Genomic DNA, 15,484 nt, shown 5'->3' on the forward strand with positions numbered 1-15,484 from the left:
CCCTTTTCCCCCACCCCCCCATCCCCTCCCCCCGGGTGCTGGTGGGGGGCTCGATGCTCGGGGGGGGGGAGGGGCAGAGTTGTGGACCTCCCCCCTTCCCCCTTTTCCACCCCAAAACAGCAAAATCCCACGGTGGGGGAAGGGGAGGAAGAGGAGACCCCTACAAAAAACAGGAACGCCCCCCTCCCCCCCACCCCAGCCCCCCCATTTTCCTTCCAGCTGTAAATTTTAGGATGGGGGAGGGATCTTCTTTTTCTTCTCCTTCTTCTCCTCCCCCCCCAAAAAAAGCCGAGGTTCATCCGCGGCGTCCAGCGCTGTGTCCCCCTCCCCCTTTCACCAAGGGGGGGTTTTTGTCACCCCCAAAATCAACCCCCCCAGCCGGGGCCGCCATGCACCCACAGGTCCCTGCTTGGTTTTTTTTTTTGGGGGGGGGGGGCGGTGTTGGATGGGTTGGGGGAGGGTCGGCCGTGATGTTTCTTTGTTTGTTTGTTTGTTGTTTTTTTTTTGTTTGTTTGTTTGTTTTTTTCAGGGGGTGGTTCCGGAGGGTCTGGGGGGATTTTTGGGGTGGATTTTGGGGGGGCGGGGGGGTCGCAGTCCGGGGGTTCAATATCAACTTTTGTCGGCGGCGGGGTCTCTGTGGCGCGAGGTTTTCATGGTCTCCAGGTACTCCTGCTGCGACACCGCCAGCACCGACGCCAGGATCTCGTCGTCCTCCCAGTCGTTCAGGCCTGGGGGGGCCCCCAAAAATTAATTTGGGGGGTGGGGGAGATGGTTGGGGTGTGAATAAGATTTTTGGGACCCCCCAAAATATGGGTGATAACCTCAGGGTTGGGGGGGTTCTAAAATTGCAGGGGAAGGGGAGGAGCTGCCCCCTCCTCAGAATGGGAAGGGGTCATAAAAATCTCGGTTGTTGCACCCCTGGAATTTTCATGTGATAAATTTGGGTTTGAATCCTGCTCCTGAAATGCAGGGCAGCTCTCAAATGAGTCTAAATCCCACAAAATGACCTTAAAGCGACCCTAAATAAATCTAAATCCTTCCAAAATGAGCCTAAATCCTACAAAATTACCCTAAATCGACTCTAAATCGCCACTAAATAAATCTAAATCCTTCCAAAATGACCCCAAATCCCACAACATTACCCTAAATCCCACAAAATTACCCAAAATTAACCTAAATCGCCCCTAAATTAATCTAAATCCTTCCAAAATTACCCTAAATCGACCCTAAGTAAATCTAAATCCTTCCAAAATGAGCCTAAATCCCACAAAATTACCCAAAATTACCCTAAATGAATCAAAATCCTTCCAAAATGAGCCTAAATCCCAAAAAATGACCCTAAATTACCCTAAATCACCCCTAAATTAATCTAAATCCTTCCAAAATTACCCTAAATCTCCCCTAAATCGCCACTAAATAAATCTAAATCCTTCCAAAATGACCCCAAATCCCACAACATTACCCTAAATCCCACAAAATTACCCAAAATGACCCTAAATCGACCCTAAATAAATCTAAATCCTTCCAAAATGACCCTAAATCCCACAAAATTACCCAAAATTAACCTAAATGAATCAAAATCCTTCCAAAATGCCCCTAAATCCCACAAAATTACCCTAAATCACCCCTAAATTAATCTAAATCCTTCCAAAATTACCCTAAGTCTCCCCTAAATTAATCAAAATCCTTCCAAAATGACCCTAAATCGCCCCTAAATAAATCTAAATCCTTCCAAAATGACCCCAAATCCTTCCAAGATGACCCTAAATCTCCTCTAAATTACCCTGAATCACCCCTAAATGAATCAAAATCCTTCCAAAATGAGCCTAAATCCCCCCTAAATTATCCTAAATCACCCCTAAATTAATCTAAATCCTTCCAAAATTACCTTAAATCCCACAAAATGACCCTAAATTGCCTCTAAATGAATCAAAATTCTTCCAAAATGACCCCAAATCCTTCCAAAATGAGCCTAAATCCCACAAAATTACCCAAAATTACCCTAAATGAATCAAAATCTTTCCAAAATGCCCCTAAATCCCACAAAATTACCCTAAATCACCCCTAAATTATCCTAAATCGCCTCTAAATGAATCAAAATCCTTCCAAAATGACCCCAAATCCTTCCAAATGCCCCTAAATCCCACAAAATGCCCCTAAATCTGCCCAGGATGCCCCTAAACTCCCCCAAATGACCCCTAAACGACCCTAAATTCTCCCAAAACGACCCCAAATCCCCCCAAACCAATCCTAAAATCACCTAAAATGACCCCAAACACCCCTCAAAACGCCCCTAAACCGCCCCAAACAACCCTAAATCGCCCTAAATCCCCTCAAAATTACCCCAACCCCCCCCAACTGCCCCCAACCCCCCCCCAAAACCCCCCTAAGTGCCCCCAGACCCCCTCAACTCCCCCCAAATCCCCTCTAACTGCCCCCAAATCCCCCCCAACTGCCCCCAAACCCCCCCTAACTGCTCCTAAACCCCCTCAGACCCCCAAAAACCTCCCCTAACTGCCCCCAGATCCCTCCTAACTGCCCCTAAACCCCCCTAAGTGCCCCTAAACCCACCAAACTGCCCCCAGACCCCCCCTTAACTGCCCCCAGACCCCCCCAACTGCCCCCAAATCCCCCCCAAACCGCCCCTAAACCCCCTCTAAATCCCCCCTAACTGCCCCTAAACCCCTCCTAACTGCCCCCAGACCCCCCCAGACACCCCCTAACTGCCCCTAAACCCCTCCTAACTGCCCCCAGACCCCCCCAGACCTCCCCTAACTGCCCCCAAACCCCCCCAACTGCCCCCAGACAACCCCCTAACTGCCCCTAAACCCCTCCTAACTGCCCCTAAACCCCCTCAGACCCCCCAAAACCTCCCCTAACTGCCCCCAGACCCCCCCTAAATCCCCCCCAAATCCCCCCATCCCTCACCGAAGGCGGTCGGGGACATCTGCTGCACGATGGTGTGGCACTTGAGACCCCAGACCCCCCCTAAATCCCCCTACCCCCCCCCATAACTGCCCCTAGACCCCCCTAACTGCCTCCAGACCCCCCCAACTGCCCCCAAATCCCCCCTACCTGCCCCTAAACTCCCTCAGACCCCCCAAAACCTCCCCTAACTGCCCCAAACTCCCCCTAACCGCCCCTAAACCCCCCCCACCTGCCCCTAAACTCCCTCAGACCCTCCAAAACCTCCCCCCTAAGTGCCCCTAAACCTCCCCTAACTGCCCCTAAACCCCCCCTAAGTGCCCCTAAACCCCTCAGACCCCCCTAAATCCCCTCTAACTGCCCCCAGACCCCCCCTAAGTGCCCCCAGCCCCCCCCAATCCCTCACCGAAGGCGGTCGGGGACATCTGCTGCATGATGGCGCGGCACTCGAGCGCGGGGTACAGCGACACCAGCGGGGGCGTGGCCCGGCCCCCCCCCTGCCCCCAGCTGGCTGCTGGTCCCTGGGGGGGCAAACTGGGGTTCAGAGACCCCTCCCCAAATCCACAGAGCCCGGCCTGGGGGGGCCAGTGTCCCCCAGGGACTGGTTTGGGGGTCCCAGTGTCCTCCAGTCCCAGTTTGGGGGTCCCAGTATCTCATCAGTCCCAGTTTGGGGATCCCAGTGTCCTCCAGTCCCAGTTTGGGGGTCTCAGTATCCCCTCCAGTCCCAGTTTGGGGGTCCCAGTGCCCCTCCCAGTCCCAGTTTGGGGGTCCCAGTGTCCTCCAGTCCCAGTTTGGAGGTCTCAGCATCCCCACAGTCCCAGTTTGGGGGTCCCAGTGTCCTCCAGTCCCAGTTTGGGGGTCTCAGCATCCCCACAGTCCCAGTTTGGGGGTCCCAGTATCCCCTCCAGTCCCAGTTTGGGGGTCCCAGTGCCCCTCCCAGTCCCAGTTTGGGGGTCCCAATATCCCCTTCCAGTCCCAGTTTGGGGGTCCCAGTATCTCCCCAGTCCCAGTTTGGGGGCCCCAGTATCTCCCCAGTCCCAGTTTGGGGGTCCCAGTATCCCTTCCAGTTCCAGTTTGGGGATCCCAGTATCCCCCAAATCCCATTTTGAGCTCCCAGTATCTCCCCCAAATCCCAGTTTGAGGGTCTCAGCATCCCCCCCAGTCCCAGTTTGGGGGTCTCAGTATTGCAAAACTGAGTTTGGGCTCCCAATCCTCCCAGTTTGGGCTCCCAGTCCCCCCAGTTTGCCTCCCAGTCCCCCCAGTACCCCCAGTCTGAGTTCCCAGTGCCCCTAGTTTGGCCCCCCAGTGGTCCCAGTCTGAGTTCCCAGTCCCCCCAGTTTGAGCTCCCAGTTCTCCCAGTGCCTCCAGTATGGGCTACCAGTACCCCCAGTTTTCCTCCCAGTACCCTCAGTTTGGCCCCCCAATGCCCCCAGTACCCTCAGTCTGGGCTCCCAGTCCCTCCAGTATCCCCAGTTTGGCCCCAAAGTGCCCCCACTTTGCCTCCCAGTCCCCCCAGTGGTCCCAGTTTGAGCTCCCAGTGCCCCCAGTGGTCCCAGTTTGAGCTCCCAGTGCTCCCAGTCCCCCCAGTTTGCCCCCCAGTGGTCCAGTTTGAGCTCCCAGTGCTCACAGTGGTCCCAGTTTGAGCTCCCAGTCCCCCCAGTTTGCCCCCCAGTGGTCCAGTTTGAGCTCCCAGTGCCCCCAGTTTGCCCCCCAGTGCCCCCAGTTTGAGCTCCCAGTGCCCCCAGTGCCCCCAGTTTGCCCCCCAGTGGTCCCAGTCTGCCCCCCAGCCCCCCTGACCCACCTGGGGCACAGGGTGAGGGGGGTTTTCCGGCGGGGGGGGCTCCAGGCGAGGGGGGTTTGGGGCCGGGGGTCTCGGGGTGCAGCCCGGGGTGCTCGGGGGAGGGGGCGGCGCTGCGGGGCCGGGGGGAGCGGCCGCTCCACTCCTCCAGCCCGCTGGCCGCCGCTGCCGTGGCCGAGCTGCACGTGGCGCTGGCCTTGCGAGGCTGTGGGGACACAAAGGGACACCACAGTGACCACAGGGACAGCAGAGTGACCACAGGGACACCAGGGTCACCACAGTGACCACAGGGACACCAGGGCCAGCGGCCACTCCACTCCTCCAGCCTGTGGCCGAGCTGCACGTGGCGCTGGCCTTGCGAGGCTGTGGGGACAGAAAGGGACACCACAGTGACCACAGGGACACCACAGGGACACCACAGGGACACCAGGGGCAGTGGTCACTCCACTCCTCCAGCCCGCTGGCCGCCGCTGCTGTGGCCGAGCTGCACGTGGCGCTGGCCTTGCGAGGCTGTGGGGACAGAAAGGGACACTGAGTGACCATGGGGACACCACAGTGACCGCAGGGACACCACAGGGACAGCAGGGTCAGTGGCCACTCCACTCCTCCAGGCCATGGCCGAGCTGCACATGGCGCTGGCCTTGCGAAACTGTGGGGGGACAGGGGACACTGAGTGACCACAGGGACAGCAGAGCGACCACAGGGCATGGGGACAGCAGGGGTCACCAGAGTGACCACAGGGCAAAGGGACAGCAGAGTGACCACAGGGACACCACAGTGACCACAGGGACACCAGGGCCAGTGGCCACTCCACTCCTCCAGCCTGTGGCCGAGCTGTACGTGGCGCTGGCCTTGTGAGGCTGTGGGGACACAGGGGACAGTGAGTGACCATGGGGACACCACAGTGACCATGGGGCACAGGGACAGCACAGTGACCACAGGGGTCACCAGAGTGACCACAGGGCACAGGGACACCAGAGTCACCACAGGGACACCACAGTGACCCCAGGGTATGGGGACAAAGGAGTGACCCCAGGGTATGGGGACAGCACAAACATCAGAGTGACCCCAGGACAAGGGGACTCAGGGTGACAGGAACTCTGTGACACTGGATTGGGGACAGCCATGGGGACCCCAGGGGATGGTGGGGACACTGATGGCGACACCAGGGGCTGGCAGTGACACCCAAAGCGACACCATGACCTGGCACTGACACCAGGACCTGACAGTGACACCCACAGTGACTCCCTGGTGACACCCCTGGTGACACCCACAGTGACCTCCGCGGTGACACCCACACTGACTCCCTGGTGACAGCCCAGTGACACCCACGGTGACACCAGGACCTGGCAGTGACACCCACAGTGACCCCCTGGTGACACCCACAGTGACCCTCTGGTGACATCCCGGTGACACCTGGCAGTGACACCCACAGTGACCTCCCCGGTGACCCCCTGGTGACACCAGGACCTGGCAGTGACAGCTCTGGTGACAGGCACAGTGACACTCACAGTGACACCAGAACCTGACAGTGACAGCCCTGGTGACACCAGGACTCGGCAGTGACACCCCTGGTGACCCCCACAGTGACACCCACAGTGACACCAGGACCTGGCAGTGACACCCGTGGTGACACTAGGGGACCACAATGACACCTGTGATGATCCCCATGGTGACACCAGGATCTGACAGTGACACCCACAGTGACACCAGGGGCTCACAGTGACACCCACGGTCACTGACAGTGGCATCCATGGTGACACCAGGACCTGGCAGTGACACCAGGATCTGACAGTGACACCCACAGTGACACCAGGGGACCACAGTGACACCAGGGGATCACAGTGACACCAGGACCTAGCAGTGACACAGGACCTGGCAGTGACACCCACAATGACACCAGGACTTGGCAGTGACACCAGGGGCTCACAGTGACACCCACAGTGACAACCAGGATCTGGCAGTGACACCCACAGTGACACCCACAGTGACACCTGCAGTGACACCAGGACCTGGCAGTGACACAGGACCTGGCAGTGACACCCACAGTGACACCAGGACCTGACAATGACACCCCCAGTGACACCTACAGTGACCCCCCTGGTGACACGTGCAGTGACACCCACAGTGACACCAGGACCTGACAATGACACCCGCGGTGACCCCCCCGGTGACACCCACAGTGACCCCCACAGTGACCCCGTGGTGACACCAGGACCTGGCAGTGACACAGGACCTGGCAGTGACACCCATGGTGACACCCACAGTGACACCAGGACCTGGCACTGACACCAGGGGCTGGCAGTGACACCCGCAGTGACACCAGGGCCTGACAGTGACACCTACAGTGACCCCCCTGGTGAGACGTGCAGTGACACCCACAGTGACACCAGGACCTGGCAGTGACACCCACGGTGACACCCACAGTGACACCCACAGTGACACCCCTGGTGACACGTGTAGTGGCACCGACAGTGACACCAGGACCTGGCAGTGACACCCTGGTGACACCAGGACCTGGCAGTGACACCTGCAGTGACACAGGACCTGGCAGTGACACCCGTGGTGACACCAGGACCTGACAATGACACCCTCAGTGACACCTACAGTGACCCCCCTAGTGACACGTGCAGTGACACCCACAGTGACACCAGGACCTGGCAGTGACACCCACAGTGACACCAGAACCTGGCAGTGACACAGGACCTGGCAGTGACACCCACAGTGACACCAGGACCTAGCAGTGACCCCCCTGGTGACAGGCACAGTGACACCCACAGTGACACCAGGACCTGACAGTGACACCCACAGTGACAGCCCTGGTGACACCAGGACCTGACAAGTGACACCAGGACCTGACAGTGACACCCATGGTGACACTCACAGTGACACAGGACCTGGGTGACACCCGCGGTGACACCAGGGCCTGACAGTGACACCAGGACCTGGCAGTGACACCCTGGTGACACCCGCAGTGACCCCCCCGGTGACCCCCCTGGTGACCCCACAGTGACCCCACAGTGACACCCACAGTGACCCCCACAGTGACACCAGGACCTGACAGTGACACCCACAGTGACACCAGGACCTGGCAGTGACTCCCCGGTGACACCCACAGTGACCCCCCTGGTGACCCCCTGGTGACACCCACAGTGACACCAGGGCCTGGCAGTGACACCCCTGGTGACCCCGCGGTGACACCCCTGGTGACCCCCCAGGTGACACTCCCGGTGACAGGGCCCCACCTGCCGCGCCTGCTTCTCCTGGTCGCGCAGCCACTGCAGGTAGGACTCTCGGGCCACCTGCTCCTCGATGGCCTCGTTGGTGGCCTCCCAGTCCGTGGCGCGTTTCTTGTCCTCCAGCATCTGCTGCTCGATCCACGACTCCTCCGACGTCTTGATGGCGCTCTTCATCAGGGACTGCTCGGCCAGCTGGGACAGGGGACAGTGAGGGACAGTGAGGGACAGGGGGACAACTGGGGACACAGTGACAGCAGGGACTGCTCGGCCAGCTGGGGACACGGGGACAGTGACAGTGTGGGACACAGGGACATCAGGGACTGCTCGGCCAGCTGGGGACAGGGACAGGGACAGTGAGGGACACGGGGACAGCAGGGACTGCTCGGCCAGCTGGGGACAGGGACAGGGACAGTGTGGGACACAGGGACAGTGACAGTGTGGGACACAGGGACTGCTCGGCCAGCTGGGGACACGGGGACAGTGAGGGACACAGGGACTGCTCGGCCAGCTGGGGATAGGGACAGGGACAGTGAGGGACAGCAGGGACTGCTCGGCCAGCTGGGGACACGGGGACAGTGAGGGACACGGGGACAGCAGGGACTGCTCGGCCAGCTGGGGACAGGGACAGTGTGGGACAGTGTGGGACAGTGAGGGACAGCAGGGACTGCTCGGCCAGCTGGGGACACGGGGACAGTGAGGGACACGGGGACAGCAGGGACTGCTCGGCCAGCTGGGGACACAGGGACAGTGAGGGACACGGGGACAGTGTGGGACACAGGGACTGCTCGGCCAGCTGGGGACAGGGACAGGGACAGTGAGGGACAGCAGGGACTGCTCGGCCAGCTGGGACAGGGACAGTGAGGGACAGGGGGACAGCAGGGACTGCTCGGCCAGCTGGGGACACGGGGACAGTGAGGGACACGGGGACATCAGGGACTGCTCGGCCAGCTGGGGACAGGGACAGTGTGGGACACAGGGACAGCTGGGGACAGTGTGGGACACAGGGACAGGGACAATGAGGGACACAGGGAGAGCAGGGACTGCTCGGCCAGCTGGGGACACGGGGACAGTGAGGGACACAGGGACAGCAGGGACTGCTCGGCCAGCTGGGGACACGGGGACAGTGAGGGACAGTGTGGGACACAGGGACAGTGACAGTGTGGGACACAGGGACTGCTCGGCCAGCTGGGGACAGGGGACAGTGAGGGACAGGGGGACAGCAGGGACTGCTCGGCCAGCTGGGACAGGGACAGTGAGGGACACGGGGACAGTGAGGGACAGCAGGGACTGCTCGGCCAGCTGGGGACACGGGGACAGTGAGGGACACAGGGACAGCAGGGACTGCTCGGCCAGCTGGGGACAGGGGGACAGTGAGGGACAGGGACAGTGAGGGACAGTGTGGGACACAGGGACAGCAGGGACTGCTCAGCCAGCTGGGGACAGTGAGGGACAGGGGGGACAGCTAGGAACAGTGTGCGACACAGGGACTGCTCGGCCAGCAGGGACAGGGACAGTGTGGGACATGGGGACAGGGACAGTAAGGGACAGTCTGGGACAGCTGGAGACATGGGGACAGTGTGGGACAGCAGGGGACACAGGGACAGTGAGGGATACAGGGACAGCAGGGGACAGTGTGGGACAATGAGAGACACAGGGACAGGGACAGTTGGGACAGGGACAGTGAGGGACAGGAGAACAGCTGGGGACACAGGGACTGCTCAACCAGCTGGGGACAAGGACAGTGTGGGACATGGGGACACGGGGACAGTGTGGGACACAGGGACAGCAGGGACTGCTCAGCCAGCTGGGGACAGGGACATAGGGACAGTGAGGGACATGGGGACAGAGACAGCTGGGGACAGGGACAGTGTGGGACATGGAACAGTGTGGGACAGCTGGAGACACGGGGACAGTGAGGGACAGTGTGGGACAATGAGGGACACAGGGACTGCTCGGCCAGCTGGGGACATAGGGACAGTATGGGACACAGGGACAGCTGGGGACAGGGGGACACAGAGACAGCCGGGGACAGGGACAGTGAGAGACATGGGAACAGCTGAGGACACAGGGACTGCTCAGCCAGCTGGGGACAGGGACAGCGTGGGACAGGGGACATGGGGACAGTGTGGGACAGTGAGGGACATCAGGGACAGGGACAGCGAGGGACACAAGGACTGCTCGACCAGCTGGGGACAGGGGGACAGCGGGGACATGGGGACATGCAGAGGACATCACATCCCACCCCCCAAATCAGAGTCTCGACGCCCCCCAAACTCGGGGTGTCCCCCCAGCCCCAGGGTGTCCCCCCAGCCCCAGGGTGCCCCCCCAAACTCGGGGTGCCCCCCCAAACCCGGTGTCCCCTCCATACCCCCGGTTTGAAGGAGGGCAGCCCCAGCCCCAGGGTGTCCCCCCAAACTCGGGGTGTCCCCCCAGCCCCAGGGTGTCCCCCAGCCCCGGTGTCCCCCCCCGTACCCCCGGTTTGAAGGAGGGCAGCCCCAGCCCCAGGGTGTCCCCACAAACTCGGGGTGTCCCCCCCAGCCCCAGGGTGTCCCCCCAGCCCCAGGGTGTCCCCCCAAACTCGGGGTGTCCCCCCCAGCCCCAGGGTGTCCCCCCAGCCCCAGGGTGTCCCCCCAAACTCGGGGTGTCCCCCCCAGCCCCAGGGTGTCCCCCCAGCCCCAGGGTGTCCCCCAGCCCCGGTGTCCCCCCGTACCCCCGGTTTGAAGGAGGGCAGCCCCAGCCCCACGCCGATGGTCGCCTTGTTGGGGTTCACCACCGAGTTGTAGTGGATGTTGCGGTGGTAGCTGACCCGGATGGGCTCGTCCTCGTTGTGCTGGATCCCGTGGAACGTGTTGATGGGCTCTGGGGGACCCCAAAAACACCCCAAAAAACAGATGGGACCCCAAAAAACAGATGGGAACCCAAAAAAACAAACGGGACCCCAAAACCACACCAGAAAACAGATGGGAACCCAAAAAACCCCAAATAGGACCCCAGGAAAACAAATGGCACCCCAAAAACCCCAAACGGAAACCCAAAAATAACGGCTGAGAACTCCATAAACCAGCTGGGACCCCAAAAAAACCAAATCGGACACCAAAATAACAAATGGGACCTCCATAAAAACCAGAGGGGACCGCAAAAAACCCAAATGGGAACCCAAAAATAACAGCTAGGACCCCAAGAAAAACCAGATGGGAACCCAAGAAAAACAGATTGGACCCCATAGTCCAGCTAGGACACCTCAAAAAACAAATGGAAGCCACATAAACCAGGTGGGATCCCCCCAAAACCAGCTGGGACCCTGAAAACAGCACCTGGGACCCCAAAATGTCACCTGGGACCCCCAAAATGGCACCTAGACCCCCAAAACAGCACCTGGGACCCCTTCCCCATTAATCCCAGTGCCCAGAGGTTCCTCAGGAGCCCCCTCCCCATTGATCCCAGTGCCCAGAGGTTCCTCAGGAGCCCCCTCCCCATTGATCCCAGTGCCCAGGAGCCCCCTCCCCATTGATCCCAGTTCCCAGGGGACCCCTGTAGTTCATCAGGGACCCCTCCCCACTGCTCCCAGTGCCCAGCTGACCCCTCCCCATTGATCCCAGTGCCCAGGTGACCCCTCCTGGCTGTCCCCAGTACCCAGGGGACCCCTCCCCATTGATCCCAGTATCCAGAGGTTCCTCAGGAGACCCCTCCCCACTGCTCTCAGTTCCCAGGTGACCCCTTCCCGTTAATCCCAGTGCTCAAATGACCCCTCCTGGCTGTCCTCAGTGCCCAAGAAATCCCTGTAGTTCATCAGGGACCCCTCCCCATTGATCCCAGTATCCAGAGGTTCCTCAGGAGCCCCCTCCCCACTGATCCCAGTACCCAGAGGTTCCTCAGGAGCCCCCTCCCCACTGCTCCCAGTGCCCAGGGGACCCCTGTCACTCATCAGGGACCCCTCCCCATTGATCCCAGTGCCCAAGGGATCCCTCCTGGCTGTTCCCAGTACCCAGGGGACCCCTCCCCATTGATCCCAATACTCAGGTCACCCCTTCCCATTGATCCCAGTATCCAGAGGTTCCTCAGGAGCCCCCTCCCCATTGATCCCAGTGCCCAGAGGACCCCTGTAGTTCATCAGGGACCCCTCCCCACTGTCCCCAGTGCCCAGGTGACCCCTCCCCATTAATCCCAGTGCTCTGGCCCCCTCCCAGTTGGCAGCCCCACGCACCAGTGCCGTACTGGTACACCTCCACGGGCCGGTTGTACATCTCGGCCATGGCCTGCATCTCGATGTGGTTGCCGTGGCAGGTGCTCTTGCGCTTGCGGTTGATGTAGGTGGTGAAATCCTCGGTGACGTAGTTGGAGAAATAATCGGCGTTCTTCATCTGGGGACACGGGGGGACACGGTGGGGACATGGCAGGGATGGGGACAGGAGGGGGGGACACTGGGGACAGGAGTGGGGGACACTAGGAGAGCCCTGGAAGAGCACTGGGGACACTGGAAGAGCACTGGGGACACTGGGAGAGCACTGGGGACAGGAGTGGGGGACACTGGGGACACTGGGAGAGCCCTGGGGGACACTGGGGACAGGAATGGGGGACACTGGGAGAGCCCTGGGGACAGGAGGGGGGGACACTGGGGACAGGAGTAGGGACACTGGGGACACTGGGAGAGCCCTGGGGGACACTGGGGACAGGAATGGGGGACACTGGGAGAGCCCTGGGGACACTGGGGACAGGAGTGGGGGACACTGGGAGAGCCCTGGGGACACTGGGAGAGCTCTGGGAACAGGAGTGGGGATACTGGGGACACTGGGAGAGCACTGGGAGAGCCCTGGGGACACTGGGGGACACAGTGGGGAGGGACACAGGAGCACAGGGACACTGGGGACAGGACTGGGGGACACTAGGAGAGCAATGGGGACAGGACAGAGAGAGATCTGGGGACAGTGGGAGAGCACTGGGGACATGGTGGGACATGGAGGGGAGGGACACAGGAGCACAGGGACACTGGGGACAGGAGTAGGGACACTGGGGACAGGAATGGGGGACACTGGGAGAGGACTGGGAACACAGGGGGACACGGCAGGGACGGGGACAGGCTGGGGGGACACTGGGGACAGGAGTGGGGACACTGGGAGAGCACAGGGGACAGGAGTGGGGGACACTGGGAGAGCACAGGGGACACTGGGAGAGCACAGGGGACAGGAGTGGGGGACACTGGGAGAGCACAGGGGACACTGGGAGAGCACAGGGGACAGGAGTGGGGGACACTGGGAGAGCACAGGGGACACTGGGAGACAAGGTGGGGAGGGACACAGGAGCACAGGGACACTGGGGACAGGAGTGGGGGACACTGGGGACACTGGGAGAGCTCTGGGGACACTGAGGAAGGTGGCATGGAACAGCAGCCTGGGGCCCCCAGCATTCTGAGCATCCTCCCAGTCCATCCCAGTGCCCTCCCAGTCCATCCCAGTACAACCTAGTCCATCCCAGTGCCTCCCAACACTTTCATGAGCACCCCAGGCTCCTTCCAGTCCATCCCAGTCCCCTCCCAGAACACCCCAGTCCATCCCAGTCCCTCCCAGTGCCCTCCCAACACTTCCCTGAGCACCCCAGGCTCTTTCCAGTCCATCCCAGTCCCCTCCCAGTCCATCCCAGTCCCCTCCCAGTCCATCCCAGTGCCTCCCAGTCCATCCCAGTCCCCTCCCAGTCCATCCCAGTCCCCTCCCAGTCCATCCCAGTGCCCTCCCAGTCCCTCCCAGTCCCTCCCAGTCCATCCCAGTGCCCTCCCAGTGCCTCACCAGGTAATCCATGCAGTGTTTCCGCACCACCTCGTGCATGTCCTGGTCTCCGTACACCTGATCAGCTGAAGGAGGGGACACAAAGGTGACATCAGGAGGGGGTGGCAGCGCCTCAAGAGCTCTGGGAGGTTTTTTTGGGGCGGATTTCTGGGATTTTGGGGCTCACCCACGGCCCGGAACAGACAGGCCCCGTCCTCCTTCATGCGTTTGATGATGAAGCCTTTCTTCTCCCGCAGAGCCTTCTCGAACCGGTGCTCCTGCTGGAGACACAGCCGGGCTCGGGGGGGTCCTGGGGGGCTTGGGGGGGGTCCTGGGGGGCTCGGGGGGGTCCCTCAGGGGACCCTCGGGTCATTGAGGGGGGGACACGAGGTGTGGGGAGCTGAGGGACCCACGGGGAATGAGGGGTTGGGGTCACAGAGAGGGGAAAGATGGGGGAGAAGAGAAAAATTGGGGGTTTGGGGGGGTCCTGGGGGGTCTCTCAGTGGACTTGGGGGGTCTCTCGGGTCATTGGGGGGCAAAAGAGGTGTGGGGAGCTGAGGGATCCACGGGGGATGAGGGGTTGGGGTTATAAATTGGGAGAAGGAGATGGGGGAGTGCAGAGATGGGGGACAAACAGGGGTTTGGGGGGGGGGTCCTGGAGGGGATTTGGGGGATCCTGGGGGTCTTGGTGGGGTCCCTCGGGTCATTGTGGGAGGAACATGAGGTGTGGGGAGCTGAAGCACCCACGGGGAATGAGGGGCTGGGGTTATAAATTGGGGGAAGGGGAGAAAAAGAGGGGTTTTAGGGGAGCCCACGGGACTGGGGGTGGTCCTGGAGGGAATTTGGGGGGTCCCTCGGGGGCCCCTTGGGTCACTGGGGGGAGACATGAGGTGTGGGGAGCTGAGGGACCCACGGGGGATGAGGGGCTGGGGTCACAGAGTGGGGAAAGGGGATGGGGGGTGCAGGGACAGGGGACAACCAGGGTTTTGGGGGGGTCCTGGAGGGGATTTGGGAGGTTCTGGAGGGGATTTGGGGGGTCCTGGAGGGGATTTGGGGGTCCCTCAGAACACTGGGGGGGACACACGAGCTGTGGGGAGCTGAGGGACAAAGGGGGTTTCAGGGGAAAGGGGGGATCCCCGGGGGAATCCTTTTGGGGTGCTAAAAAGGGGGCACGGGGGGGGATTCTGGGGGTGTCACGAAGTGAGGACAAGGAAGGGGAACAATCCTGGGGGGCTCCCAGGGCGGGATGGAGGAAAAAAGGGGGTATCCAGGAAAAGTCAGGGTCCCAAAACGGGGCACAGGAGAACATCACAAAGCGGAGACAAACATCGAAAAAAAGGGGACAACAACGGGAAAAAGGGGACAACAACGGGACAACGCGGGGACCCCAAAGCCCAAGAGGCGCCGCTCTGTCCCGGTGTCCCCCCGGTGTCCCCCCGGTGTCCCCCGCACCTGCTCGGCCGTGGCCGGGTCCATCTCCACCCGCCCGGCCTCGTACTCGTCCTCGCTGTTGTAGCCTCCTCCCGCCTCGTCGGGCCCGGGGCTGCCGCAGCCGGGGCCCAGCCCCATCCCCAGCCCGATCCCGCCGGGGCCCGACCCCGCGGCGCCTCCGCTGGGCCCGGCCCCGCCGCGCCGCCGCCTCTTGCTGTGTCCGGGGCCGCCGCCGCCGCCGCCGCCGCAGCCGGGCCCGCGGGGCTCGGGCAGCCCCAGCGCCGCCGCCTCCAGCCCCAGCAGCGCCGCGGGCCCGTCCGCAGAGCCGGGGC

The 15,484-nt window shown here is 61.3% G+C and overlaps 1 protein-coding gene across 2 annotated transcripts; it reads right to left on the reverse strand.

The window, feature by feature from the left end:
• Nucleotides 1-155: 155 nt before the first annotated feature.
• Nucleotides 156-15,346, reverse strand: OTUD5 (OTU deubiquitinase 5). Of its 2 annotated transcripts, none has more exons than XM_033083650.2 (9): nt 15,174-15,319; nt 13,909-13,999; nt 13,743-13,807; nt 12,167-12,323; nt 10,673-10,821; nt 7,969-8,154; nt 4,727-4,928; nt 3,332-3,446; nt 156-728 (listed from the first exon to the last, which is right to left on the reverse strand). In XM_033083650.2, the coding sequence occupies exons 1-9, from the start codon at nt 15,288-15,290 to the stop codon at nt 296-298; spliced, it is 1,515 nt and encodes a 504-aa protein (XP_032939541.1). In that variant the 5' UTR covers nt 15,291-15,319; the 3' UTR covers nt 156-295. The 2 variants fall into 2 exon arrangements, with proteins under 2 accessions (XP_032939541.1, XP_032939542.1); XM_033083651.1 differs by having other exon boundaries at nt 530-728; nt 3,332-3,432; nt 4,714-4,928; nt 13,909-14,002; nt 15,174-15,346.
• Between the last annotated feature and the right edge of the window lie 138 nt (nt 15,347-15,484).

This window comes from Catharus ustulatus, chromosome 32 (genome assembly GCF_009819885.2).
Source record: "Catharus ustulatus isolate bCatUst1 chromosome 32, bCatUst1.pri.v2, whole genome shotgun sequence".
Lineage (NCBI taxonomy): Eukaryota > Metazoa > Chordata > Aves > Passeriformes > Turdidae > Catharus > Catharus ustulatus.